Source organism: Rhinolophus sinicus, chromosome X, assembly GCF_036562045.2.
Source record: "Rhinolophus sinicus isolate RSC01 chromosome X, ASM3656204v1, whole genome shotgun sequence".
NCBI lineage: Eukaryota > Metazoa > Chordata > Mammalia > Chiroptera > Rhinolophidae > Rhinolophus > Rhinolophus sinicus.
In genome coordinates, this window is record NC_133768.1 from 243,036 (window position 1) to 270,471 (window position 27,436).

The window sequence follows — 27,436 nt, forward strand, 5'->3', positions numbered from 1 at the left end:
CCATTCCACAACTGTCTGGTAATCCTCTTCATGAGTGAGTTCGCCCTGTGAGGTCCAGATTTTCAGTTTCCTTCATCATAGCTGCGGGGAACATCTTTAGGGGTCTCTTTTGCCTCCCACAGTGATAGTAATAATTCTGGCCATTCAAATAGAGACATAGTGGCGAGGGGATGTATTGCACCATGGCTGGAGGGAAATTTAATACATCACAGAAAGGCACCTGACCACTGTTTCTGGTCAGAGCCTTGACAATTAAAACTCTCTGTTGTTTCCCAGGGAAGATAAATGTTGATGTGTGTGTTGGTTTTTCTTGGTGTGAGTGTGTGTGTGCATGCACTCTTATGTTTATGTCCATGGGAAATGCCAGATCTTGCAAAAATTATGACAAATATTCTACCTTACCTAAAATAGTGGGAAACCTAAGAAGTTGTTTCAGATGGAGACAGATTTTAAGCAACAGTGTTTTCATGCACAGAAAATGAGTGAGGAGTCTTCTGGCAATGAGACCTGTGGAACCCAAGATATCTATAAGTCTGGAGAACACTGCAGGAGAAATAAACAGCATCCAGTGTGGGTGCCTATACTTTGTTTTACATGACGATGTGCCAAGTCAAGGAAAACCAAACTCTCTTTATGCTGTTTAACCCACTGCCTAGGCATTACCAACCCTTAGGCGAGGGGGAATACGGGCTTGCAAGTTGTAATGAGGGGCAAGATATCTTTTGGGATTGCTTCAGAATACATAATTCTTCCTGTGTGGCAGAATAATTATCCTGTGTGGTATGATAGCAGAAAGAAGAGAAAGGTCAGTAATCGGGTATAGCATTTTCCTAATGGGAAATAAGAACATTGAAGGAGTGGGAAGGGTTGAGCAGGGAAGCATTTACATATCCGGTCGTCAATATTGTCAGACGATGGTTCTCCGATTATGCTCCCTGTTCATGTCATTGCACTCACTGACAGCATGCAATGAGGGGTGAGTCTCAATGTCCATTTCACGGTTGATCAGAGTGCCCTCTATTAGTAAAGAGACACCACCACATTTGCCAAGATGACCAGGCTCTCTGGGCCAGGATTGCAAGCCACATTTAGGAAATGGGGAATAAGGTGCATAGCGGCAATGTAGGAGAGGGTGGCAGAGGTATGTGGGGACACAGCAAAGTTGGGGCTTTTCTTTGGTTCAGGGCCTACACATGATAGGATCAATTGGCAGGGAAACCATATAAAACCAGGATCTTCCTATCAGTATGGATGGCTCACGTGATCCTCCACAGTTTTTCTATGGTGCCATTTTAGGACCTAAAGACACAGGCATGGTGAGGGCAGCAGGGTGTTAGGGTTGCTTACTGGGCAATAGTCAGTTCACACATCCATATGTTCTAGGTCCTCCAATGACACTGCTGTTAGTATTCCCAATTTTAATTGGGCTGTAGTCTTCTCCCAGAACCTCTATCAGGAGGAGAGCATAAATGTAAAAAACAGCCACAGGACAATATGTTTTTCCTGTTCACAGCAATGAGAGTGTCCCTCCTCAGTGGATGACCATGCACACAGAATCAGGCACAGGACAATCGAAACAACACTCCTCTTTTGGGGTCCTTCTCAATCTCCTGTGCATGAGGCTTGTAGAAAGACATGGAGCATAGAACGAGCATGTGTTTTTAGACTCACCTGGGAAATGGCCTCTCTCAGGGGGATCTCTGACCAGTTGGTGGCTGCCGCCTTGCAACACCTGTGTAGGGACCACCCAAAGGACTGACTCTGCTGAAAAGGAGGAGGGGCACTTCAGCCTTCCCCTGGCCCCCACAACATTCTTCTCTATTCCTAGACAGTGTCCCCAAGGCAAACAGTCTGATGCTGTCTAAAAGTTCCCCATTATACCAGGCAATACTGGTTCTCCTCATCTGAGAAGAAGAAGGAATCACATTTTGGGATGTGTATGCTAGTAGAAAGCCATGTACAAGTCCCAGGAAGAGGAGAAGCCCATCATTTTATGGCGAGAATGTATAAATTGGGAGAGGTTTCTGAAAATAAAAGTGTATGCGAGAACAGCTAGAGTTCGCGGACCTGACAGTTTCTTACTTAGTTTCTGGACTATTCACTTATCGTCTAGCAGATGCAGCACCTCTCTTTGTGTCAGTGCCTCACACTGATGGTTCATTTCAGTGGATGGTTCTGTTGGGGCTGTAACTCACAATCCTTCCTGCAATTGACACCAAGGTTTGCTCTGTGGGAGCTCTCCTATCTGGATGCCTTCTCTTTTTCTTTCAATTAGGTTTTCATTTATGAACTTTCCCACTCCCCACCGCCGGTGGATGAAGACCTTCTCTCAAGAATGGCTGATTAAGGCCAGGTTCCTTATATTTCCTGGCCTTTGGGACCACCTGGTCAACATGGACCTTGCCCTAGTGCCATAACCCCATCAAAGGAAACCTGTTTCTATTGAAAGCTCACAGGGAGGAATACCTTGATTGTTTCTCCCTGTATGGCAACAGCTGTGCCATGGGAGACGTTCACAACTCATGCAGTGAAATTCCCCTCACATCTGAACTCTCAGCTTCCTCCGATTGAATCTTTGTAAGTTACCCTTACAACACCCTTGTCCACTAAGCTATATCATTCCTCTGCTTTGTTTACGGCTTTACCATAGTTAACAGTGCACAAGGGCAATGCCTACTCTTCCCAAATGAATGAACTTTGTGTTTTATAGTTTGGCAGGAGAAAGACTGACTGCTGTCATTTTAGTTCAAGTCATTCAATAGTGCCCTTAGCATATTAAGACAATCTGAGAACTAGGGTGTTATGCATGATGTAAGTGGTGTAAAAGCATCCCAGCTGCAGAGACTTGGTGAAGCCCTTGGTTGTATTGTTATGTTCCTAGCACTCTACGGAGTGGGAGAGGGGGTCTTAGGTAGGGGTAAACCTTTCTGACAAATCCTTTCCAAAGAAGACCCACTGGTCTTTCCAGAAGTGAAGATTTCCAATCATTAGATTTCCAATTTTTTTCCCACTCTGGTCAATTTGGTGCATTCTCCATCTTTTTTATATATTAATTTCTGTTGAAGATCCCTTTAGAGCATGACAGAAGTCTGGGAATCAGTTTCTTTGGGAAGGATTGAAGTTAACGGCATTGTCATGATGGGGTTTTAGGAGTTACAAGAGAATACTGAGCAAAGTATGGAATGTTGCAAATGTGTAAATGGGAGCCATCATTGAACCATGGAATATACACATTGATCAGAAAATTCTAGATCAGGTTGTCTACTTCCCATACATATTATATGGACATGAATGGTCATCATTTAGCTCTAATATGTCAAGAGGGCTTTTGTCACTGGAAGATCAGGGGCAAGATATAAACATCCAGGATATTAATTTGAGAAAGGTCTATGAAAAGTGCAGTAAGTGACAGGATTTCAGGCGAGGTGACAATTAACTTCAAATGGGTGAACATGGTGAGAATTTTAGGAAAGCTCTTATTGTATACTGTGCAAGAATATAAAAGAACATGTGATTATTTTTAACTGGCTTCACCCAAATGCCAATGGCAGGAATGGCTCTGAGGTAAGGGTGGCTTCCTTGTTCCTCAGTTTAGCTAATGGCCTGAATGGCTGGGGTCATTGTGGACCTCCATAGTGTGTGGTAGGTATTCTCAGGGCATGCCCTTCCTCTGCACATGACACAGGGTAGGAAGCTGACCATTAAAATGTCCAGTGAGGTAGAATTGAAAATATTCTTCTGGGTCCCAAAGGCTAAGCATATCGGTGCTGGGCCATACAAGAGATGACTGCATTCTAACTTCTACATTAGGCAACTGTCACTCGGAAACCTTGTAACTGGCACTGAGTTTTCAGTTTGAGGAAGTTAGGGATGCTAAGAAATACTTGTGAATCCAATACTGTTCTTACTCCCAGTCAGGGGCATCAAGCACAACTGTGAGCAATTTGATTTATTTTGGACACTGGCCCATTTAAGAACAAGTCCTTCAGTAGGTAGCTGTTGTACTGCTGTGAGACACATGGAGAAGGGGTGCACTGAAGTTAGTCATGCATGCATCATGCCACATTAGTGATGGCAGGAAGCTGTATGTCACCCAGTGAGATCTGAAGATGTGTGAACAGGCTGAATGAATACCTCAGGAGCACTGAGGCATTGCTGCCAAGATTTATTGGTTTCATACTGAGTCAAAGCTGAACAGGTATTGGCTGGCCTTTTCAACTGGAATATTAAAAATGCACTGCATAAATCAATGAAATCTTTGTTTTCAGTAGGAATGGATGACAGGACCCGCAGGAGTAATTATTGTTAGGCGCCGAGAAATAACACTGCTCAGTGCTCAGAAGTCTGTGATAAAACTTTACCCACTCTCTTGGGGCATTCTTGGAGGCAAAGGGGTCAGATAATCACAGGATCTCATACACAGGACAATAGCTCCTCATCCTTATATTACCCTGTTATGGGCTTGGTGCCTATAAGAGCATCCTTATTTATTGTGTATGGACTAATTCTGCACAGTGGTTTTGAGAATTCCACTTGTATCTGAACAGGAAGTTCACTGTGAATTCTGGGATGTCAGTTGCAGAGATTCCTGAAATAGAGGATGATAGCTGATCCAGCATGAGCAGATGACCAGTGTCCCCAAATGGGGCTCAGTGACATCAGCAGTGGAGCAAATTAAGGATGTTGACAGCTCCTTGAAGTTACCTGATTGAGTAGTTTGACAGCTAGTGTCAAATCCTGGAGTTACTTGTCCCACTTAGGGAAATAAATTCCAGCATGAAATGTTTCTGAGATTGCCTCAGATGGAGGTCTCTGGTTGAGTTAGTGAGAGGCTTGGACATATTCACAAAGTCTAGATGACCTCTTATTTGCCATTGGTTGCACAATAGTTGTGCCCTGTCTGGGAACAGGTTTTCTGCCTGAGATTCTAGTCAATCCATGACCTAAGGAAGAACACCTGGAAATGGGCCAATATATGCCTGTGTGTGTCACTGATGCATGAGTGTACACATCAATAGCATGTGTATGTATGTATACATGTTGATATCTATGGCATGTGCACTTACCTATCCATGCATATTTTAACACAAAATGTGAAAACTCTTATAGAAAAGTATGTGAAATTCAAGCCTCTGAACACTACCAGATGCCATAGATGTGAACAGCAAAACACTGATGCAGCACCATGTGATTGCCAACACACTGCAGCCTTGTGTCTTGGTCTTCCTTGGGTAGAACAGGGAAGAAGAACCAACTCTGTTGGGAGACAGATCCCATATGCATAATTGAATGCTTCCAATTGGCATATGCAAGGGTGGCAGAAACCCCAAATTAGCGACATCCATGATCTTTTCAACTGAAAGAGAAACCTTCTACCCAGAGGAGTCCAGTATACAAGAAAAATGTGTTTTTAATGTTGGGTATGCCAACGTATATTCCAGAAGAACCACTTGTCACAAACTTACTTTGCTGCTCTGAAACAACATTCCTTCATTTGGTCACAGCTTCAGTAGGTCAGCCTTATGGACCTGCACAAGCTTCTCCTTTCCCTCTTATGTGATAACAGGGCTGGAAGAACAGTGTTGGCTGGAAGCACTCTCTTGTTGCACACTGCCCAAGAGCAAGAACCACACATCCCTGGAATTTGTTTGGACACTACTCCATTCCCTATACTTCAGCAGTGAAGGTGTGAATCTGTCTGTACTGCATATTAGGGAGTGGTGCTGCTCATTCCAGTGGTTCTACAAAGGGTTGGACACTGTATTCCCCATGACAGAGAGAGAGAGTGTCCCTCTTCCCCTTTCCCCAGACTCCAAGACTCAGTGTTGTGTGGTGATTCGGCCATGCAGGAGGGACTTTTGTCAGCATTGGTAGAAACTGTCAGTGAAAGGAATGCAGCTTTTTTTTTATGCCCCACGTAAGATGGAGCTTACAAATGTGTAAGCACTGAGAGCCTCAGGTTCTGTTAGTGTACCTGAATGGCTGCCAGTATCAGAGGACAAGGGGTCTTACTTCTGAAGAGTCTAGATGACTAGAGCTCATAGAAAAACCGAGGTGCTGGATGGAACACGAGGGAGAGCCAGAAAGAAAAACTGGGAGGGAAACCCTGATGTCCTCAAACGAGAGGTAGAAAGAAGAAAGGGCAGAGGAGGAGGAGATTGAGAATGAGGGAGAGAAGAAGGATCAAGGGAGGCAGGATGGGTGGTAGAATGAAAGAGGCGAGAGGAAGGAAGGAAAGCAAGGGATAGACACACAGAATGAGCCTTTTAATATTATGCTTCTTTTGTCTTGAGCCCAGGAGTTCAATCCTGCAAGAATTAAGGTTACAGTAATCTACACAGAGAAAATTTACCAGGGTTTGCAGCTTAGACCTCAAATATCTCTTCTCAAGGATATCCTGAGCTAGTCTCCACTTTTCTCCTGGTCTATTTCATGAGAGTGCCCAGTGATTGAATCAATGTAAAACTGGTACAGGAGTGATATGGTAGTGCAAAAGTGAGCTTAGTGCTCAGAGTCCCAGGAAGTGGTGCCTGTGTCTAGGAATACACTAAATGCCAGGAGTTTCATAGGACTTTCTGGAGGTGGATGTTGGAAGAGTTGGGGCTGTGATTACTGAAACCAGTCCCAGGCAAGGTGCCCTGCTGTCCAGGAGGAGTCCCACAGTCCTGTCTGTGATTGATGGAGATGTGTGCCTTCAGAGTGGTCATTCCACCAGTGTCCCTTATGGCTGGTATTAGAAAACTTGTGCATGTACCCTCACATCCAGAGTAATGCCTGTAGAGGCCCTGCTCCAGTCCATTGGCCACTTGTTCGACTAGATTCAGTTTGATTCTCATGTGTCCTTTCTTATTCCTCTCCTCACTGCTGCACAGCTCAAGGCCATAGCACCCTGGTGAATGAGGCAGGTTCTTAATAAGTTCAGATGATCCAGGCATTCAGGCTTGCATTAGATCTGGGAGGGTTCATTCAGGAGGCACCAGTCCTGGGGCCTTTGTGTATAGTGGGTCTGTGGTGACTCTGCAGATCACAGAAGGTGGGAGGGCAGCAGAGGCGTTGGTCTTCAGTTTGAAGGCAGTGCAGGAAGGAAAGTCCTAGGAATCCAGGTAGGAGGGCATGCCAGTAGTAGAAGATATCACACAGGCAGTGGATGTGGTGACCCAGGATTTGTGGGGGCTGAACAGGAGTCGGGAGGCAAAGGAGGTGGGCAAGATGGATTTGGGGAAGAACCAGGTCAAGGATGGGGCGGGGGAGGACGAGGGTGAGGTGGAGGCTCAGGAGGAGATTCTAGGAGTCAGAGCTATTCGAGGCTCAGTCCTCTGGCCAGGGGCCATTCCCCATTGGAGGTGCTAGAGGCCTGTCAGCTGGAAACGGAGCCAGTGAATAAGCATGCTAGCCGGGCTCAGTGTCACCTGCAACACAGGATCAGTTAAAGTCACAAGCCTTACATAGAGCTCTGATGCACCCTCATTCAAGGCATCTATGGCCTCTGGGCAACAACTGTACCCTTGATGTGAAGGAGGGCGAGATGGTGGCTGGCTAGTGCAAGAGGCAGGTAAGGCAGGAGCCAGGTCACTCGGGAAATACACATACTGGAGCCCAGCCCTGGCTTGCGAGCGCAGTCTTGCAACTCTCACCCTGAAACCTGGGGGGAGCCTGGATCTCGTACAAAGGCTTGGAGTGCTTTTTGGGCTCTAGCAGCAGAGATCCAAATCAGAATCACGAATAACACGAGGTTGTTCACACAAAACTGGTGTATGACTCACAGATTTTCATTGGGATATTGATGTAGGCATGGGGATATGAGTCTCCATCTCTTCCGTCTGAACCAGGAGTGCATGGTATCCAGACATAAGTTGCTTCTGTCAGACCTAGGCACACAAGTGTCAGGTGGAGCTCAAGGGTCCTCAGGAAATTGTGCCTCCCTGTGTTTGTGCACAGATATGAAGCACCCAGGTGGGCCCTGGGCCTTGCTGTTGGATTGAAACAGTGGACCTAGGCAATGGATTAGTCAGCCAATTGAGACTTTTCCCCAGACTTGCTCTGGTGTCCCAGTTCTTTCAGCTCCAGCATCCAGACTTCAGGCTCCTTGACCTGAAGCAGTTTGTGAACCACCCAGGAATGTAGGCAATGATCGGAGACCAAGATGAAAACATGCTTAGCTACATGATGAATTTGCAGGTGAGGTTAGGGAGCAAGGGCGGCTAGGGGAAATTATCTACTCTGGAAACAGGAAAGGGCAGGTGTGCTGGAAGAGGCTCCACCTTCTCATCCACTTTTTCCTGGCAGGTTGAGGAATTCAGACATCACCATGATTTCTGGAAGATCAGGTTGTTCTTTTGGAGCAACCCTACTTTCACAATCAGGTGATAGTAAAGGAGTATGTCATCCACGTGCCCAGTAAGAGCAGGCTGACTAGTGGGAGGTGTGTGAAAGTTGGAAATAAGATCCAGCCCCTTTTATATACTTCTCTTTCCTGCAGTATATAAGGTGTCACATGCCACCCCAATTCATTGGTACCTGCACTATGCATGTGAAAGCCTACAGCTGCAGGCACCACAACAACAGCTCTAACTTTTCAACTGGTTCTTTGACCACTGCTTTGCAAGCTCTGGCACAATTGCTCAAGTGGGGTCTCCCAGGTTGTGTCCAAAAACTTTAGTGTGCATGCCTCTGTTAGATTTGGGATCTTAGTCCTGCCCTGTCCTTATGTGCCCCATTTCCCCTGCCAGATCATCAGTAAGGACCAATCCCTTCTAGTACTATGTAAACAGAAAGCACCACAGGAGGAATCTCACAGGAGGACAGGTGTGGAGCCTGGGGTGGGGCAGTGAAACATGTGCTATCAGGTAGCTGGGGCATTTATTTCTCAGTGACAGAAACTGTGCTCAAAGGAATGCAACCAGTGCCAGCAGGTCAGGAGGACAGCAGGATGACACGGAGTCTGCATAACTGCAGGGCAAATCCCTTTCTGACTAGGGAAGCTCATGGTGGATGAAGCAGTGAGAATGTGCAGAGTCATTCCAAATCAATGGTCACTCATTAACTCCACTCCTCTGCCTCATTGCCTGGCTTTCCACCCCACTTCAGGACTCCATACTATCCCCTTAAACTGTGGATGGCAACATGTACTTCTTAGTAACCTTTGCATTTAGGTATAAAAGGCACAGGCATGTGTGAGGGAGCAGGGAGGATTGTTTAATGGTTATGTCCACCTCACACACCCATGTGTTCTGTGTCCTCTGATGACACCACCGTATTTCTGATTTTACATAGGATGAAGCCTTTTCCCCAGGTCCTCTATCAGGCAGAGACCACAACATGTAAAACACAACCTCTTTTCTCATGAACACACCAATGAGAGTGTCCCTCCTCACTCGACAACCATGCACATCATGTATGAGGCACAGAGGAAACCTTAACAACAGTCTTTTCGCTGGGCCTTTCTCAAATTTCTAAGCATAAGGCTCATGGGAAGACCTGGAGAACAGAGACTGAATCTGTTTCGAGTCTCACCCAGGAAGTGACAGGGTCTCAGCGGGATCCCAGCCCAATGGTTGGTTACCACTTAGGAACACCTGTATTGTGGCCACCCAAAGGACTGACTCTGCCCAAAATGGAGGAAAGGGTCTTCCACCTCCATGTTCCCTGGCAATGTTTCTATTCCTAGATGCAGTGGTCCCAAGGTGAACATTTCTGAGGGTGTCCAGCTATTCACCATTTTATAAGGAAATACTGGTTCACCTCATCTAAGATGAAATCACATTTGGGATGTGCATGCTACAAGAATGCCATGAGAAGTCCCACAAACTGGAGAGGTGCATTATTTTACAGAAGGAAAGGAAAAATTTGGAGAGGTTGCTGAGAAAGAAAGTCTATGAGAGAACAGAATGAGTTGTGGACATGACAGTTTCTTAATTGCTGAGTTGCTTGGCTATTCATCTATTCTGTAGGAGATGCAGCACATCTCTTTGTGTCAGGGCATAACACTGATGATTTATTTGTGTGGATGACACTGTCTGTTGGGGCTGTAGTTTGCAATCTTTCCTATAATTGACTCCAAGTGTTGCTATGTTGGAACTTTCCATTCTGGTCTCCTGCTCCCTTTCAGTGCATTTTCACTTTACAAATTTTCCCATTCCCCACTTTTGGTCAAGATCTTTCTCCCAAACATCACTACTCAAGTTTAGATTCCTTATATTTCCTGATTTTTGGGTGTGTATTGTTAGCAAGGTCATTTATCCGGTGCCATGTTCCCCATAGAAGGGAACCTGTGCAGATTGGAACACTAACAAGCAGGAATGCTTTGATTTTCTTCTTGTTCAGCAACAGCTGTGCCGTGGGAGCCTTTACAACTCCTGCAGTGAAACACCCCTCAACTTGGAACTCTGTTTCCTCCACATACCTTTTTGTTAGTGCCCCTTCCTATTCCCTCCTCCACTAAAGAATACAATTCCTCTACTTTGTTTATGGCTTTGCCACACTTAAATGGGCACAAAGGCAATGCCTCACTCTTCCCAAATGAAGCACTTCATATATATATATATGTATATATATATATATATATATATATATATATATATGTATATGTATAACGTTATATATATAAATATATATAGTTTGCAGGAGAAATGACTGACTGTTGTCTCAGTTCAAGAGACTCTATAGCCCCATTAGTGCATTCAGCCTACTCAGAGGATTGGGATGGAATGTGCAATCAAGTGGTGTAAAGGGTACCAGCAGCACAGAATTGGTGAAGCCCCTGGCTGATAGGTTGCATTCCCTGATCCCTAGGGAGTTGGAGAGAGGTTTTTCACATAGGGGTTTTCTTTGAAGACAAATCCTTGCCACAGAAGACCCACTGGCTTGCCCAGAAGGGAAGGCTTGGGCCCAGTGAAAAACACACAGAGCATGACAAAAACATATTCATATGTCTGGGATATGGGAGAATGTGTGGTATGGAGTTGCCCAACTTAAGTGGCCCACTAGGAAAGTTAAATGTCTAGCATCCATTCTACCAGTTCCTGTGGGTGCTGTAGCAAGGTGGGACAAGAGCCCCAGATATTCCCTGTGGCCTCATTGATATATGGGCAGGAACATTCATTCATGAATGCTATCATTTGTTCATGACACCCAAAGTTGAATACATGTGCTATAGAGAGGACTGGATTCTTGGAACTTTGGTAGGAATTTTGCCTTTTTGCCCACCCACTGATCTCTTCTTGTCTCTCTGAAACAGCTGTTAAAAATTTTCCAGTAGTCTTTTTCTATGTTTTTTTTTTCTTGCTAGCCAATTTTGGGCATTACCCATCCATTTTTCTAGATTATTTTCTGTGGAGGATCACAATAGAGCATGATGGAGGTCTGGATATCAGTTCCTTTGAAGACATATCCAAAGTTAAATGTATTGCTGTGATGACTTTTAATGAGTTACAGGAGAATACCCAGCACAGTTTGGAACATTTCCCACCTGTAAGTAACAGCCTTCATTGAAATATGAAAAATACACACTGATCATAAGCTAAGTCAGGTTCTCTATGCCTGTGAATGTTACAAGGAGTCAAATGGTCATCATTCTGCTCTAAGACGAAAAGAGAACTTTTGTCTGTGGAAGAGGAGGGCGGGATATGAAGGACCAGGTTTTTAAAATGAGGAAGTTTTATAACAAGTGCGGTTAGCAAAAGGATATCAAGGGAGATGACAACTGATTGAAAATTGTTGAGGGTAGTGAGAATTTTAGAAATGGTATGTTTTGCACAGATGTAAAAGGACCCTGTGATTTTTCTCACTGGCTAAAACAAAGGCAGTGGCAGGAATGTCTATGAGCAAGGGGTGGTGTCCTTGTACCACAGGGTCTAGCTACTGGCTATAATACCCAGGGTCCCTGTGGACGTCCATAGTTTAGGGTAAGTATTTACATGGCATTTCCATCCTTTACAGATGGTGCAGGGTAAGGCAGTTGTTCATTAAGATGTCCAAGGGCTGATGATCTGAACATATTTTCAAGGTCCCAAAGACTAAGCATATAGATGCTGGGCCATGCAAAAAAACCTACATTCTAACCTCCACAGTTGGCAAGGTCACTACAACCTTGTAACTGGCACTGATTTTGAGTTTGGGGAATTTCAGGATGCCATGACTGCATCTGAACCCAGTGCTGTTCTTGTTCCCAGATTGGGAATCTCAAACAGCAAGTTTGTGCAATGTGATATTTTTGGAGTCTTGATCCTTCATGGCCAGGTCGTTTAACAGATAGTTGCTGTCCTGCTGTGAAGAACATGGAGAAGGGTAGCACAAAGAAATCGCCTGTGTAGTGTAACACAGGAGAGCTTTGAGGAAATTTTATATCACCTAATAGAGATCTCTAAATATGTAAGAGTGAATTGCTGAGAAGCCCTGAGGCATTGTTGCCAAGGTTTGTTCTTTTCTAACTGAGTCCAAGCAAAACAGGTACTGGCTGGAACAAACCAAAAAAAAAAAAAAAGTGCTTGCTCCTATCATCACTGTATAAATCTATTAGGCTGAAAAGTTTGCTTTCATTGGGAATGGATGTCAGGACTAGTGTACTACAGGGCACTGGGGATAACTGTTTAGTGCTGAGATGTCCTGGATAAATCTTCATCCCCAGGGACTGGGCTTTCTTACAGGCAAAGGGTGGGAGGAATCACAGGGCCTCATACAGGGACAACAGCTCCTCATCCTTGTATTACCCTGTTATGGACTTGAGCCTATAAGGGCATCTTTATTTATTGTGTATGGACAAATTCTGCACAGCAGTTTTGAGAATTCCACTTGAATCTGAAAAGGTGCACTGTGAATTCTGGAATGTCAGTTGAAGAGTTTCCTCAAACAGAGGATGATAGCTGACCAACAGGAGCAGATAACCAGTGTCTCCAAATGGAATTCTAATGACAGCAGTGGTGCAAATGAAGGATGTTGAAAGATCCTTTAATTTACCTGATTGAAGTTTGACTGCTAGTGTCAAATCCTGAAGTTGCTTGCCCCATGTAGGAGAAATAAATTCCAGCATGATACCTTTCTCACACAGTCTCAGAGGAATAGCTGGGGTTGATTTAGTTAGAGGCTTTGGCATGGCTGTGGGATCTAGAAGACCACCTACCCGGTTTGTGGATACACACTAATTGCACCCTGCCTTGGTCCAGGTTTTTGTCCCCAGATTCAGAACAATCCCTGACCTAAGGCAGAATTCCTGGAATATTCAGGTATATGTTTGCATGTACACATGAATACATGGAGGTGTGTCCATGTCCATAGCATGCATATGTATGTATACAAATGGATGTCTCCAGCATGTGTACTCCTCTATCCATGTATATGTGTACAATGAAACATGAAACCCTTGTAAAAGCACATGAAATCTGTGTCATTGAAAACTGCCAGATGATATACATGTGACCAGTAATTTCAGTGATGCAGCACCATGTGAGCATCAACATGCTGCATCCTTGTCTCTGGATATCTCCTGAGATAAAACAGGAGAAAGGACCACCTGTGTCCAGAGACTGATTCCATATGTAAAATAGACAGAATGGTTGCAATCAGCATATGCCAGAGTGGAAGAAAACCCAAATCAACATTTATGCTCTTGTCAAGTGAATGAGAAACCTTTCTAAAGAGGTGTCCTGTATAAGAGAAATGCCTTTTGGTAATGTAGGGAGAGGGGCACTGATGTGTATCACAACAGAATAAGTTGTCACAAACTTACTTTGCTGCTGTGAAACACTACTTTCTTTGGTCACAACATCAGCAGGTCATCCTTATGGACAAGCCATTCTTTGCTTTGTGCTGTGTTGTGGTCAACAGGGCTAGGAGGACAGTGTGGGCTGGGAAACATTCTCCTATGCACACTGCACAAGAAGAGGAACCACTTGCTCTAGAATTTGTGTTTGGGTACAATTCACCCTCTTCCACAACAAGGAAGGTGTGCATCTGTCTGCACTGCTGACTGGGAGCAGTACATCTCATCTTATCAACTCCACAAATGATGGTCACTGTATTCATCAAGATAGAGAGTGTGTCCTCTGTCCCCATGCGAGTCTTCAAGTCTCAGACTTATGTGGTGACCAGCCCAACAGGAGGCATGTTTGTGAGCATTCCTAGAATCTTTCAGTGAAAACAAGGCATGGGTCCCTCCATGATCCATGTGAGCAGGAATTTGCAAAGGTGTAACCACAGAGAGTTTCAGATTGTATTAGGGCACCTAGTGGGTTTGGTCTCAAAGTAGGAGGTTCTTATTTCCAAAGCTCTGCTCCCTAGAGCTCTCAGAAAACCAAGGAGGAGAACATGGGGATGGAGAGCCAGAAGAGTGCAAGGGAGGCAATGAAGGCAGTAAGATAGGAAGAGAGAAAGAAAGAAGCAGAGACAGAGGAAGAGGACAGAGAGAGGAAGGCAACATATGGACAGAAACACAGAATGAGCCTTTTAATGTTGTGCTTTTTTCATCTTTAGCCCAAGAGATCAACTCTGCAAAATTAAGGCTATAGTCACCTACAGCAAGAGATGCTAGGGTCTGCAGCTTATGCTCCAATATCCCTCAAGGATATTCTGTGCTGGCCATGACGTCTCCCAGTGTCTATTTCAGGAGAGCTGTCTGTGGATCAATGTGACCAGTGACACAAGTAGTGTATCACAGTGTGATTTGGTAGTGTGAAACTCTGGTTACTGCTAAGTTTTCCAGTAGGTAGCAGAGCTATCCTGGAGATACCAAATGCCCTGAAGACTTCCTGGTGGAGGGTCTTGGGGAAGGGAGCTGCACATTGAGAACCAAGTTTTTGGTCGCCTGGGCAAGGGAAGGTGGTGGACAAGGAGGCTTCACACTTCTCCCACTGATTGGTGGAGATTCAGATGAGTGACTGGGCGTGGCTCTCCCATCAGTCCATCGGTTTCTGGCAAGCTGTGGTGGGAACTTGGGTATGCCCTAGAATTTAATGGTGCAGAGGTGGTAGGACGCTTGGCTCTGGTGATAGACAGGGTCTACTTTGTGGACAGTGCAGAGTTTCCACCTCCTTTTCATTCAGAGCTTTACAAGTTAGGTATTCGTAGCACATGTTGAGTGAGGCCTCTTCCCGGGAAGGTAAGGTGATCCGCATGTCCTGTGGTGCTTTAGTTATGGGAGGGGGTCTTCATGAGGAAGCGGCCAGCTTGCTTTCCAGTACAGTGGGTCGCCTGGGGACCCTGCAGGCCGCAGCAACCGGTGGGGGGACAGGGGGGCGGCCGAGTCCTCAGGGTTGTGGCGGTGCCAGGAGGAGAAGCCCTGTTGGCATGGCGGGAGGTGATACTGTTTGTTGAGGACATCAGGCGTGTGGAGAATGTGGTGATATAAGAAATGGTAGTGACACAGGACATACTGAAGGATGAAACAGACGTGGGGGTTAGGAGGTGGGGGGAATGGAGATTGGGGAAGACTAGGTACAAGTTGCAGTTTGGGAGGAAGAGGACCGGGCCTCAGTACTGTGCAGGAGGAGATACCCCAGAACCCCTTCTGGCACAACCTCGATGTGCTGGGACCAGGGTCCCACCCACTTGGAGGCGCTGAAGGCCCTTCACTTGGAGCCCGAGCTTGTGAATAAAGAAGCCATTCTGTACCAGGATTAGTCGGTGATGTTTACATCGTGTTTATGTGTGTGTGTGTGTGTGTGTGTGTGTGTGTGTGTGTGTGTGTGTTGTAAGTAGTTAATCGGTAATTAGAAATTTGTATGAAAATGTGAGACTCTTGTGCATGTTCACAAGTGAAGCAGATTTTTGTTTGAACCTTTTGTTTGCTTTTAAGAAACCCGATGTCACTCTCGGTCAAAATTTAATGAATCAAATCCTCTGTAATTTGGGAACACCTTGCCAAAAGTTATATTCACATTATAAATAGAAAGGAGTCATTATTTACACAGTACATCTTTATTTAAGAAAGATCCTGGGATGGAAACTTTAGCAGTACCTTGTTAGCTTATTTGGGTTACAAATGCCTCTGACGTGCAATAATCATTATTGGAGAAAAGTCATAGGCTGGTTTTCTGTTTAAGCAGACAAGATGACTTGGGCTTTTCCACCCAAGGCATGAGGGGCTCATGAGGTTTATGGGAAGCCCTGTTTTTGTTGAAGTGGATAATACAGGGACAGTGTGTGGGCTCACAATGGTCATTAGGTGCTGCAGACTTGTGAAGCCTGCCTGTCTCCCACTTCACTGCCAGACCTCGGTCTGCACATAATGGCACAGCCTGGACTCGCTGGCTCCTGTGAAGTCAAAAGTAGAATTTAGATTCAAGTCACAATCTCTGATTCTTAATCCTAGATTCTGCAAGTGGGCAGTATGATAAGGTATTTTCAGCAGAGGAGGATTCAAACAGGTACATCAGGAAACCAACATTATTATCAAGTAGAATCTTATCACAGGTAGTAATAGAAATAAAAGCATGATAATTACAATATAGAGAGGTAATTTAAAAAGGAAGATAAAGCAGGTTTTACATATTGTTGATTCTGTGGAGGATGAATATAAAATTCCTAATTGTTTTGGAAAGCACCAAGGTGGTGTTTTAGTGTGGGTAGAGAAAAATAGGTAATGTCAGATAAGCTAGAGATCAGTAACATACTATTTTGGGGGAGTTTTTCTGCATTTAAAGAACAATTGTTCCTTGCCTAGCAAAACTTAAGATTCTTATATTTGCAATTGATGCATGGTGTTACCTACATTTATGTATATGGAGGAAGTTGTAGTTTCTATCATTTATTATAGAAATTAAGTTAAAGCACCAGCTCACCACATTTGTGTCAGAAACTTTGGCCTCAGTCATGAAGCAGACCTGCCTGTATCTGGGCAGAGATTTGCACAACTTGAAGCTCTCATCAACTGCATCTGTAATATTTCTGGATTCTCATCTGTCTCTCCTACCAAAAGAGATAGAAAATAAAAATCCCAAGGGACCCTGAGGTTAAGACCATGATCGATACCATCTATTTTGTCTAACTTTCCATGCCAGTAAGTTTCATTTATTTTCTTAGCAACCATTAGCATCTTACTTCACCAATTTATCTATTTTACTACTTCCTCACTTTTTTACTACTGCTTTTCATAATAAACAAGCCCATTTTAAATAAATTATAAATTTCAATTTAGGTCCAGCTTCATTTTTTCTAGATAAGTATAAATAAAACAAAACAAAACCCTTCCTTTTCTAAAGTTAGAAGAAAGTTGGGACACAAATTATATCTACCTTACTCATGAAACTTCACTATACACAGAAAGATCTCTCTTGCAATATTTTTTATCTGTAAAATCCTATGGAAAGCATTCTCACAAAACAAAAGCAAGTCTCAGAGTACAAATTTGATTTATATAAAATGTTAGAATTAGTAATGCAGAAAACTGTGATTAAAGTTTTTCCTTGAGGTTCCGGAAAAATGGCGGCGTGAGGTGAGCCTCTGTAAAGCTCCCCTGGAATTTACAAAGAATTGAACAACAAAAACTCCACAAAGGACTCCCTGCACAGCAGACAGGCAAGACGAAGAGGCCCACTACCAACTGAAATCACCTACAGGTGGGAGATTCGCGCGAGTGGAGGGAGGAGGAAAGGGAGAAGTGTGCGGAGACGGAGCCGCGCGGCACAGGACGCAGACCTAGATCAGTGCTCCGAGCTCGCTGCTTCCCGGAACTACACAGCTGCGGAGAGGGAAGAACTCGGACTGCTAGGGCTCCGCCTGGGCTCCACAGGGCTGAGGGACAGCATATAACACGGCTGAACCCAACGCTCACGGCAGAGACCTCGGAGAAAAGACTGAGGGAAAAGGCTGAAAACGGTGGTTTAAGCCCTCACTGCCGAGCAGAGAACGGAGCCTTAGGCACTGAGACTAGCCGCCTCCCTCCCTCCCAGAGCTCGCCCGCCCCCACCTGCCCGGTGCTAGAAGCGAAACAGTAGCAGTGTCAGATCAAAACAACAGAAAATTTGCTGTTTTGAGAACTGTGGACAGACACAAATTCACAGCCCAACTAGTTCCAGCAAAGGGAGAGAGCTGTGGAAGCAGGACCCGGCTGTGGTGGTGGTCGCCATTGCTCTGGGCCACCTCTCACAACTCACCCGCCCCTGACCCCACCTATCTGGGCGGATCCCTGCAGGAGTAAACAGAACTGCTGAAACATACGGGCTCTGAATCAGGAGCTGGAAGAGCTTTGGAACATCAAAGCTCTCCGCATACCCACCGGGACACTGCGCCCTGTGACCTAGACGAACTATTAACAGAGGAGAAGCCCGTCTCCCAGGGAATCCCCCATTGTGTGAGAAGTTGGAATAGTGCAGAGAAAACATAGCACTACCGTGTGGGAGAAGAAAAATAAGTTGCAGTTGGAGAAATAATAAAACATTCTACCAACAAGTACTGGAAAACAAAAGAAAGACCTCTTCCTATCAACCTGTTGCAGAAGTCACTCCTGTAGATGTCTAGGAAGAGAAATAGTAAACCAGTAATCGCCATGAATAACCAAGGCAACAAGATAGCTCAGAAAGAAAGTGAAAAATCTCCAGAGAAGGCACTTAAAGATACAGAAATATGTGACTTAAATGACAGAGAATTCAAGATTGCAGTTCTGAAAAAACTCAACGAGATACAAGAAAACACAGATAGGCAGTTAAATGAACTCAGAAACTCAATCAAAGAACAGCATGAGCATTTTATGAAAGAGATTGAAATTTTAAAAAAGAACCAAATAGAATTTCTGGAGATTAAGAACTCAATAGAAGAAATTAAGAATGAAATAACCAGCTTAGGTAGTAGAGTTGACCAGATGGAGGAAAGAATCAGTGACATCGAAGATAGAAACCTGGAAATGACACAGATAGAAGAAGAAAGAGACTTGAGACTTAAAAGAAATGAAAGAACTCTACAAGAACTTTCTGACTCCATCAGAAAGAGCAATATAAGAATAATGGGCATACCAGAAGGAGAAGAAAGAGAGAAGGAACAGAGAATATATTCAAACAAATTGTCGATGAGAACTTCCCAAATTTGTGGACAGAACTGGACCCTCGAATCCAAGAAGCAAATAGAACACCTAGTTACCTCAATCCCAACAGGCCTTCTCCAAGGCACATTGTATTGAAGCTGTCTAAAATCAACGACAAAGAAAGAATCCTCAAGGCAGCCAGGGAAAAGAAGGCGGTAACTTACAAAGGAAAGCCCATTAGATTATCATCAGATTTTTCAGCAGAAACTCTACAAGCCAGGAGGAGTGGAACCAAATATTCAAACTATTGAAAAGAGAAATCATGAGCCAAGAATAATATATCCAGCAAAGATATCCTTTAGATATGAAGGAGGAATAAAGACCTTTCCAGACATACAGAAGCTGAGGGAATTTTCTAATACACGACCTGCACTACAAGAAATACTAAAGGAGGCTATTCGACCACCATCAACAGGGACAATTTGTGGCAACCAAAACTCAAAAAGGGGAGAGTAAAGGCCTGAACGGAATATGGGAATGGAGAAAGTAAGCGTGCTGAAGAAAATGGAATACTCTAAATATCAAACTTTCTTTTACATAAACTTAAGGGTAACCACTCAAAATAAATCCAGAATTGAAATATATACTGAAATAAAAGAAGAAACAGAGGAAACATCATAGAATACCACCACACAGAAATAATAGACAACAACAAAAGGCAAAGAAACAATGGAGACACAGCCTTACCAGAAAACTAAAGATAGAATGACAGGAAATCCTCACATATCAATAATCACCCTAAATGTAAATGGACTGAACTCACCAATAAAAAGGCACAGAGTAGCAGATTGGATCAAAAACTAAACCCAACCATATGCTGTCTCCAAGAGACACATCTCAGCTACAAGGACAAGCATAGACTCAAAGTGAAAGGGTGGAAATTGACACTCCAAGCAAATGGTACCCAGAGAAAATCAGGTGTAGCCATAATGATATCAGATGAAACAGACTTCAAGGTGAAAAAGATAACAAGAGACAAAGATGGACATTTCATAATGGTGAAGGGACTGTACAACAAGAAGACATAACAGTCATCAATATTTATGCCCCCAATCAGGGAGCACCGAAATACACCAAGCAACTACTAACAGAACTAAAGGGAGAAATTGACCAAAACACAATTATACTAGGGGACTTAAATACATCATTGACAGCTATGGATAGATCATCCAAACAGAAAATAAATAACGAAATAGTAGCCCTAAATGACACATTAGATGAAATGGACATAATTGACATTTATAGAGCACTTCATCCTAAAACATCAGACTATACATTCTTTTCTAGTGTACATGGAACATTCTCAAGGATAGACCATATATTGGGACATAAAATCAGTCTCAACAAATTTAAGAAGATTGAAATCATACCATGCATATTCTCTGATCACAAGGCTTTGAAATTGGATATCAACTGTAAAAGAAAGCGGAAAAACACAAATACATGGAGATTAAACAACATACTTTTAAAGAAGGACTGGGTCAAAGAAGAAATTAGAGGAGAGATCAAAAGATACATAGAAACAAATGACAATGAAAATACATCCTACCAAAATTTTTGGGATGCAGCGAAAGCAGTTTTAAGAGGAAATTTATCTCATTACAGGCCTATCTCAAGAAACAAGAAAACTCCCAAATAAATAACCTCATGTTACACCTTAAAGAACTAGAAAAAGAAGAACAAGTAAAACCCAAGGTCAGCAGAAGAAAGGAAATAACAAAAATTAGAGCAGAACTAAATGAAATAGAGAACAAAAAGACAATAGAAAAAATTAATGTGACAAAGAGCTGGTTCTTTGAAAAGATTAACAAAATTGACAAACCCTTGGCTAGACTTACTAAGATAAAAGAGAGAAGACACTGATTAACAAAATCAGAAACGTAAAAGGGAAGTTATCACGGACACCACAGAAATACAAAGGATCATCCAAGAATACTATGAAGGACTATATGCCACCAAATTCAACAACCTAGAAGAAATGGACAAGTTCTTAGAAACATATAGCCTTCCAAGGCTGAACCATGAAGAACTGGAAAATCTAAACAGACCGATCACCAGTAACGAAATTGAATCAGTCATCCAAAACCTTCCCAAAAGCAAAAGTCCGGGACCAGATGGCTTCACTAGTGAATTCTACCAAACCTTCAAAGAGGATCTAATACCAATTCTGCACAAACTCTTCCAAAAATTGAAGAAGAGACAGTACTCCCTAACTCATTTTATGAGGCCAACATTACCCTGATACCAAAACCTGGTAAGGACAGCACAAAAAAGAAAACTACAGACCAATATCTCTAATGAATACCGATGCAAAAATCCTAAATAAAATTCTAGCAAATCGAATACAACAATGCATTAAAAAGATTATTCATCACGACCAAGTGGGGTTCATCCCGGGGCACAAGGATGGTTCAACATCGAATCCATCAATGTGATACATCACATAAACAAAATAAAGGACAAAAATCATATGATTATATCAATTGATGCAGAAAAAGCATTTGACAAGATACAACATCCATTTATGATTAAAACACTTAATAAAATGGGTATAGAAGGAAAATACCTTAACATAATAAAGGCCATATATGACAAGCCCTCTGCTAATCTCATAATTAATGGAGAAAACTGAAGCCCTTTGCTCTACGTTCAGGAACACGACAGGGATGTCCCCTATCACCTCTGCTTTTCAACATAGTGTTGGAAGTCCTTGCCAGAGCAATCAGGCAAGAGAAAGAAATAAAAGGCATCCAAATTGGGAATGAAGAAGTTAAATTATCACTCTTTGCAGATGACATGATGCTATATATAGAAAACCCTAAAGACTCCACCAAAAAGCTATTAGAAACAATCAACGAATACAGTAAAGTTGTTGGCTACAAAATCAACGCACAAAAGTCCATTGCCTTCCTATATACTAACAATGAAATCTCAGAAAAAGAAATACAACAAACAATTCCTTTTGCAATTGCAGCAAAAAGAATAAAATACCTAGGAATAAACTTAACCAAGAATGTGAAAGACCTATATGCTGAAAACTATAAGACATTTTTGAAAGAAATTGAAGAAGACACTAAGAAATGGAAAGACATTCCGTGCTCATGGATTGGCAGAATCAACATAGTTAAAATGGCCATATTACCCAAAGCAATATACAGATTCGCTGCAATCCCCATCGAAATCCCAATGGCAGATTTTAAAGAAATAGAACAAAAAATCATCAGATTTGTTTGGAACCACAAAAGAGCCCGAATAGCCAAAGCAATCTTAAGAAAAAGAACAATAATGGAGGTATCACACTTCCTGACTTTGGCTTGTACTACAGGGCTACAATAATCAAAACAGCATGGTATTGGCAGAAAAACAGACACATAGACCAATGGAATAGAATTGAGAACCCAGAAATAAAACCACATAAATATGGACAGATAATTTTTGACAAAGAAGCTAAAAACATACAATGGAGCAAAGACAGCCTCTTCAATAAATGGTGCTGGGAGAATTGGATAGCCACGTGCAAAAGAATGAAACTGGACTACTATTTGTCACCATGTACCAAAGTTAATTCAAAATGGATCAAAGACTTAAGCATAAGACCTGACACAATAAACTGCATAGAAGAAAACATAGGTACTAAACTTATGGACCTTGGGTTCAAAGAGCATTTTATGAACTTGACTCCAAAGGCAATGGAAGTAAAAGCTAAAATAAACGAATGGGACTATATGAAACTTAAAAGCTTCTGCACAGCAAAAGAAACCATTGACAAAATAAAGAGGCCACCAACTGAATGGGAGAAGATTTTTGCAAACAGTGCCTCCGATAAGGGGCTAGTATCCAGAATATACAAGGAACTCATGCAACTCAACAACAAAAAAACAAACAACCCAATTGAAAAACGGGCAGAGGACTTGAAGAGACATTTCTCCAAAGAGGACATACAAATGGCCAATAGACATATGAACAAATGCTCAACATTGCTAATCATCAGAGAAATGCAAATCAAAACCACAATGAGATTTCACCTTACCCCAGTCAGAATGGCTATCATCAACAAGACAAATACTAACAAATGTTGGAGAGGCTGTGGAGAAAAAGGAACCCTCATACACTGTTGGTGGGAATGCAGACTGGTGCAGCCGTTATGGAAGGCAGTGTGGAGGTTCCTCAAAAAATTACGAATAGAATTGCCATATGACCCAGCAATCCCTCTCCTGGGTATCTACCCAAAAAATCTGAAAACATTTAGAGATAAAGACACGTGTGCTCCAATGTTCATTGCAGCTTTGTTTACGGTGGCCAAGACATGGAAACAACCAAAATGTCCTTCGATAGATGAATGGATAAAGAAGTTGTGGTATATATACACAATGGAATACTATTCAGTGGTAAGAAAAGATGATATAGGAACATTTGTGACAACATGGATGGATCTTGAGAGAGTAATGCTGAGCGAAATAAGTCAGACAGAAAAAGCAGAGAACCATGTGATTTCACTGATATGTGGTATATAAACCAAAAACAACAAAAGAACAAGACAAACAAATGAGAAACAGAAACTCATAGACACAGACAATAGTTTAGTGGTTGCCAGAGGGTAAGGGGGGGGTGGTGGGTGGGAGATGAGGGTAAGGGGATCGAATATATGGTGATGGAAGGAGAACTGACTCTGGGTGATGAACACACAATGGGATTTATAGATGATGTAATACAGAATTGAACACCTGAAATCTATGGAATTTTACTAACAATTGTCACCCCAATAAATTTAAAAAAAAAAAAGTTTTCCCTTGAGCTGTAATATTAAAAATGTGGGCCTTTCATCTCAGTAGTTTTAAAACCACTCCCCTCACAAGCAATGTAACTAATGATGTTGATTAAATATTTATGGCCCAGAGAGCCAAACTTCTGAGCTATCTGAGTTCCTCGGATGTCCCAGTGATGCTAAAAGCTAATTAGGAAGCTGCAGTTTTTGAAAGAGCAATAACACTAGGTCATTTCTTGTTGCTCCACTTCCCAACCAGAATCTGTCACATAGTAGAATAGCAGATACCTTAACAACTCTCAGGGGTGCCCCAAGATGCTTCAGTCTCAATATAACAGCAGTGTATTCAGGATTCCTGTGTGTGCAGTCATAGAATGATTAAAATAGATTCAATAGGAAATATGAAACATTAAAGGGCATCTCATTAATCTCTTCAATGTGTTTCTCTAGCCACAATGCACAAAGTTCTTACTTCACATCTACATAAATCAAAAGTCCATGAATAAAGTCAGAGAGCACAATTTTTTCAGAGGAGTTATCTGACAGTTACCAGTATCCAGACACACTAAGGGAACTGTCTTGCTTAGCTTAACACTGTTAGTGAATACATCCATATGTCAAATATTTAGCATTTGTGTATGTTTTGCACACTTTTAAGATCTACTCACTTAGCAACTTTCAAGTATACAGTAGAGAATTTTTATTATAATTGTGCTGTATACAAGGTCCCCAAAATTATTCATCCTAGACTAAATGTTTATACATTTGATCATGTCACCCATTTACTAACCCAGCCCATACCCTGATCTTTGCCCGTCTTAAAATTTTTCATCCCTCCTAGTTCTGCAAAACATGTCAATATTAAGTTTAAAATTCCCTTGTAGACACACACTCTGCAATTTTGTGTCCATGGTATTTCTCTGCAAAGAACGCTCCTCTCGTCTTTCCAAGTTCATCGTTTCTTTTTATTTTGTGCTTTGTTTAATTAAAATTTATCAGGGTGACAATTTTTAGTAAAGTTACATAGGATTGAGGTATACCGTTCTGTAGCACATTATATATCACACTGTATGGTCACCATTTTATTATGGTTAAGTTTAAGATCCCTTTAGTTACAATACTGGGTACTATTTTAGTTCTCTCGCATGGTAGTCCTTTTATAGGTTTGAGCTAGTTAGGATTTGTTAATGCAGTGGGCACTAAAATAATAAAAATGATTAAAAATGTTGGAGAAATTTAAACATTTAGCTGGCCCTTGAATGGACTGAGCTTACTAACTTTAAAATTTCAGTGAGATAGCAAATGTATACATTAATAAGGTATTCACATTTGAAGCTCAGGAGAGAGCTTATATTTAAAGAAACAAATTTTAGTGTTCCTTAAATAGTGACTTGAAGCATTGGCAGTTAAAACATGCACTAAGATGTTGGAGATAAATCTATGAACAGATGAAAGTAGAAATAAGGATCTTCAGTCAAGTACAGTCTTCGAGTTCTCTGAGTGAACAATTGAAGCATTTGAACAAATAAGTGAGATGACCTCAATTACGTTTTAAAAGCTGATATGCTATATATATGGCAATATGAGGCTAGGCAATTATATGGAAATATAACATGTGGACATGATTCTGTGAGAAAGAGATTTTTAGAAGAAGAAGGGAGGGAAGTGTAGTGTGAAACAGCTATTGAAGATGGTGTGTTGGATTTCATTATAGTCAAGAAAAGGAGGAAGATAATAATCACAATGTAATAGAGAGTTGGGTACACAGGAACCTAAAGAAATGATTATATATTACCTACTACCGAAATATATATTCAACTTATAATTCTACCATTATGTGTTAAGGGAAGATATGGTAGTAAAGAAAAAACTTTGTTAGAAGAATAAGTAGTTTGAATCACTATGCTAGCCCTGTTCCTCTTTCCTTCTAAGAATGTAATCAATCCATTCTATTTCTCTGGTTCTCAGAGTAATTGATTAATATAATTATAATAATCATGCTTTTTATGTCACATAGGGATATTGTAAATGTTAAATAATACACCAACTATGAACTGTCTTTGCAAGCTAGGAGGTAAATGATTCCTGTTACTTCGCTGGTATAAAAATTTATGCATTTCTCAGGAACAAAGACCCCCTACTTCTTTTGTTCCTTTTCTTCTGTTCTTTTCTTTATTCTAATCTGTTCCTTTCTTTATCATGTCCTCTCACTACCATTTTCTGTGGTCTTTTCTGGGGTCTGGCAGAGAGAAGAAATGTGGCTGAATACAAGCGGGATTGGAGGTAACAACTGAAGCATTTGTAAAAGAGAATAAAAGAGAGATGAATGCAGAGGTAGTCATAGGTCCTTGATGGGATCAGGGTGCAAGGACGGGCCATGTAACTCACTGGAGCCAGAAGAGGAAAGGGCTCACTTGGCTGAAGACATAGGGCTTTTTGCAATGTTCATCAAAGTGATTCAAGAGTGCATGTATGTAACCGTTTGTTGCAGATGGCACACCAGAGGTACCCCGAGATCAACCTGCAAGAAACAAGGAGCAATATATCCATGGATATTTCAAAGGGGGATAGGAAGCAATTTCTGGTGATGAAGACTATTCCTGTATTTCTCCCTGCATTTCACATCTCCCTAGCTTATAGCCTAATGGCAAGCCTCCCCCATATCTTTCTTGACTTCAACGCAAGAAAATAAATTTTGCTTGAGCAAAAACTGAGCACAAGTGCTGACTTACAGAATGCTTAGGTGTCTTTTTTTTTGCAGAATCCCAGTACTTTCTGGTGGAAAACAGAAAGTGAGAGCAATATTAGTAAAGAGAAAGATAATAACAAATCTACTTTTACATATGGAAGGATTCTACTCTCTTTCCAAGAGGGTATTCTCATCACATACCATGGTTTTCTGCATCACTTACCCCATATGAGAGACAAAATGGATAGTCAGCAATCATCAGCTGTATGTTTTTCTCTTGCTCCAGGCTCTCCTTCAAGTAAATATGAAGCACCAGGGTTTGAAAATGTAGTGACTGCTTCAGGTATATTAGCCTGGGTCCCAAGGTCCCTTATGACCTACGTAGGGCATAGCATGGTGAATGCCTACAGTTTGAGTTTGAGAAGGGTCCTGATGATCAATAAGCCCCACTTGGACCAGGGCCAGGGCTTCTGGATTTTTTTCTGGGGGGGGATTTATCTATCATTTTGTTATTACATTATATTCTTAGTTCACAGCATGGCTATATCAGCTAGAGGCTGTGTTTATGTATTTATGCTGGTGATTCATATTGGGTCCATTATGTGTCTGTCCTTGGTATAGATTCTATCCAGAGATTTACTGCAGAAGGTTCACCCTGGATTTCCGGTGAAACTATATTACAGTAGTACTTCAGTTTTTGAATGTCTCTGTTGACAAACATTTCGGTTTACGAACGCCGTGAATTTTAAGGATCTATAATATCATTAGGTAACAAAATTTGCTATTTTAGGGGTTGATTTTAAAGGTCTGGAACGGATTAATCCATTTGCATTATTTTCTATAGGGAAACTTCACCTCGGTTTTCAAAGGAATCAGAACTCAAACCCACTTCAGAATAGATTACATTCGAAAACTGAGGTACCACTGTAAGTTTGAGTGTTCTCAGGCATTTACTGGTAAAGATCCTTTTTGG

The 27,436-nt window shown here is 42.1% G+C and overlaps 1 protein-coding gene across 1 annotated transcript in view; it reads right to left on the minus strand.

Moving 5' to 3' along the window:
* Nucleotides 1–7,346: 7,346 nt before the first annotated feature.
* LOC141569712 (heat shock transcription factor, Y-linked-like) overlaps nucleotides 7,347–27,436 on the minus strand; it is a 45,913-nt gene continuing 25,823 nt past the window's right edge. The window contains exons 3-4 of the mRNA XM_074324046.1: nucleotides 7,591–7,691; nucleotides 7,347–7,409 (exon numbers count right to left, since the gene is read on the minus strand). Of these exons, the coding sequence (XP_074180147.1) occupies nucleotides 7,347–7,409; nucleotides 7,591–7,691 (164 nt within the window). The remainder of the gene's footprint in view (nucleotides 7,410–7,590; nucleotides 7,692–27,436) is intronic.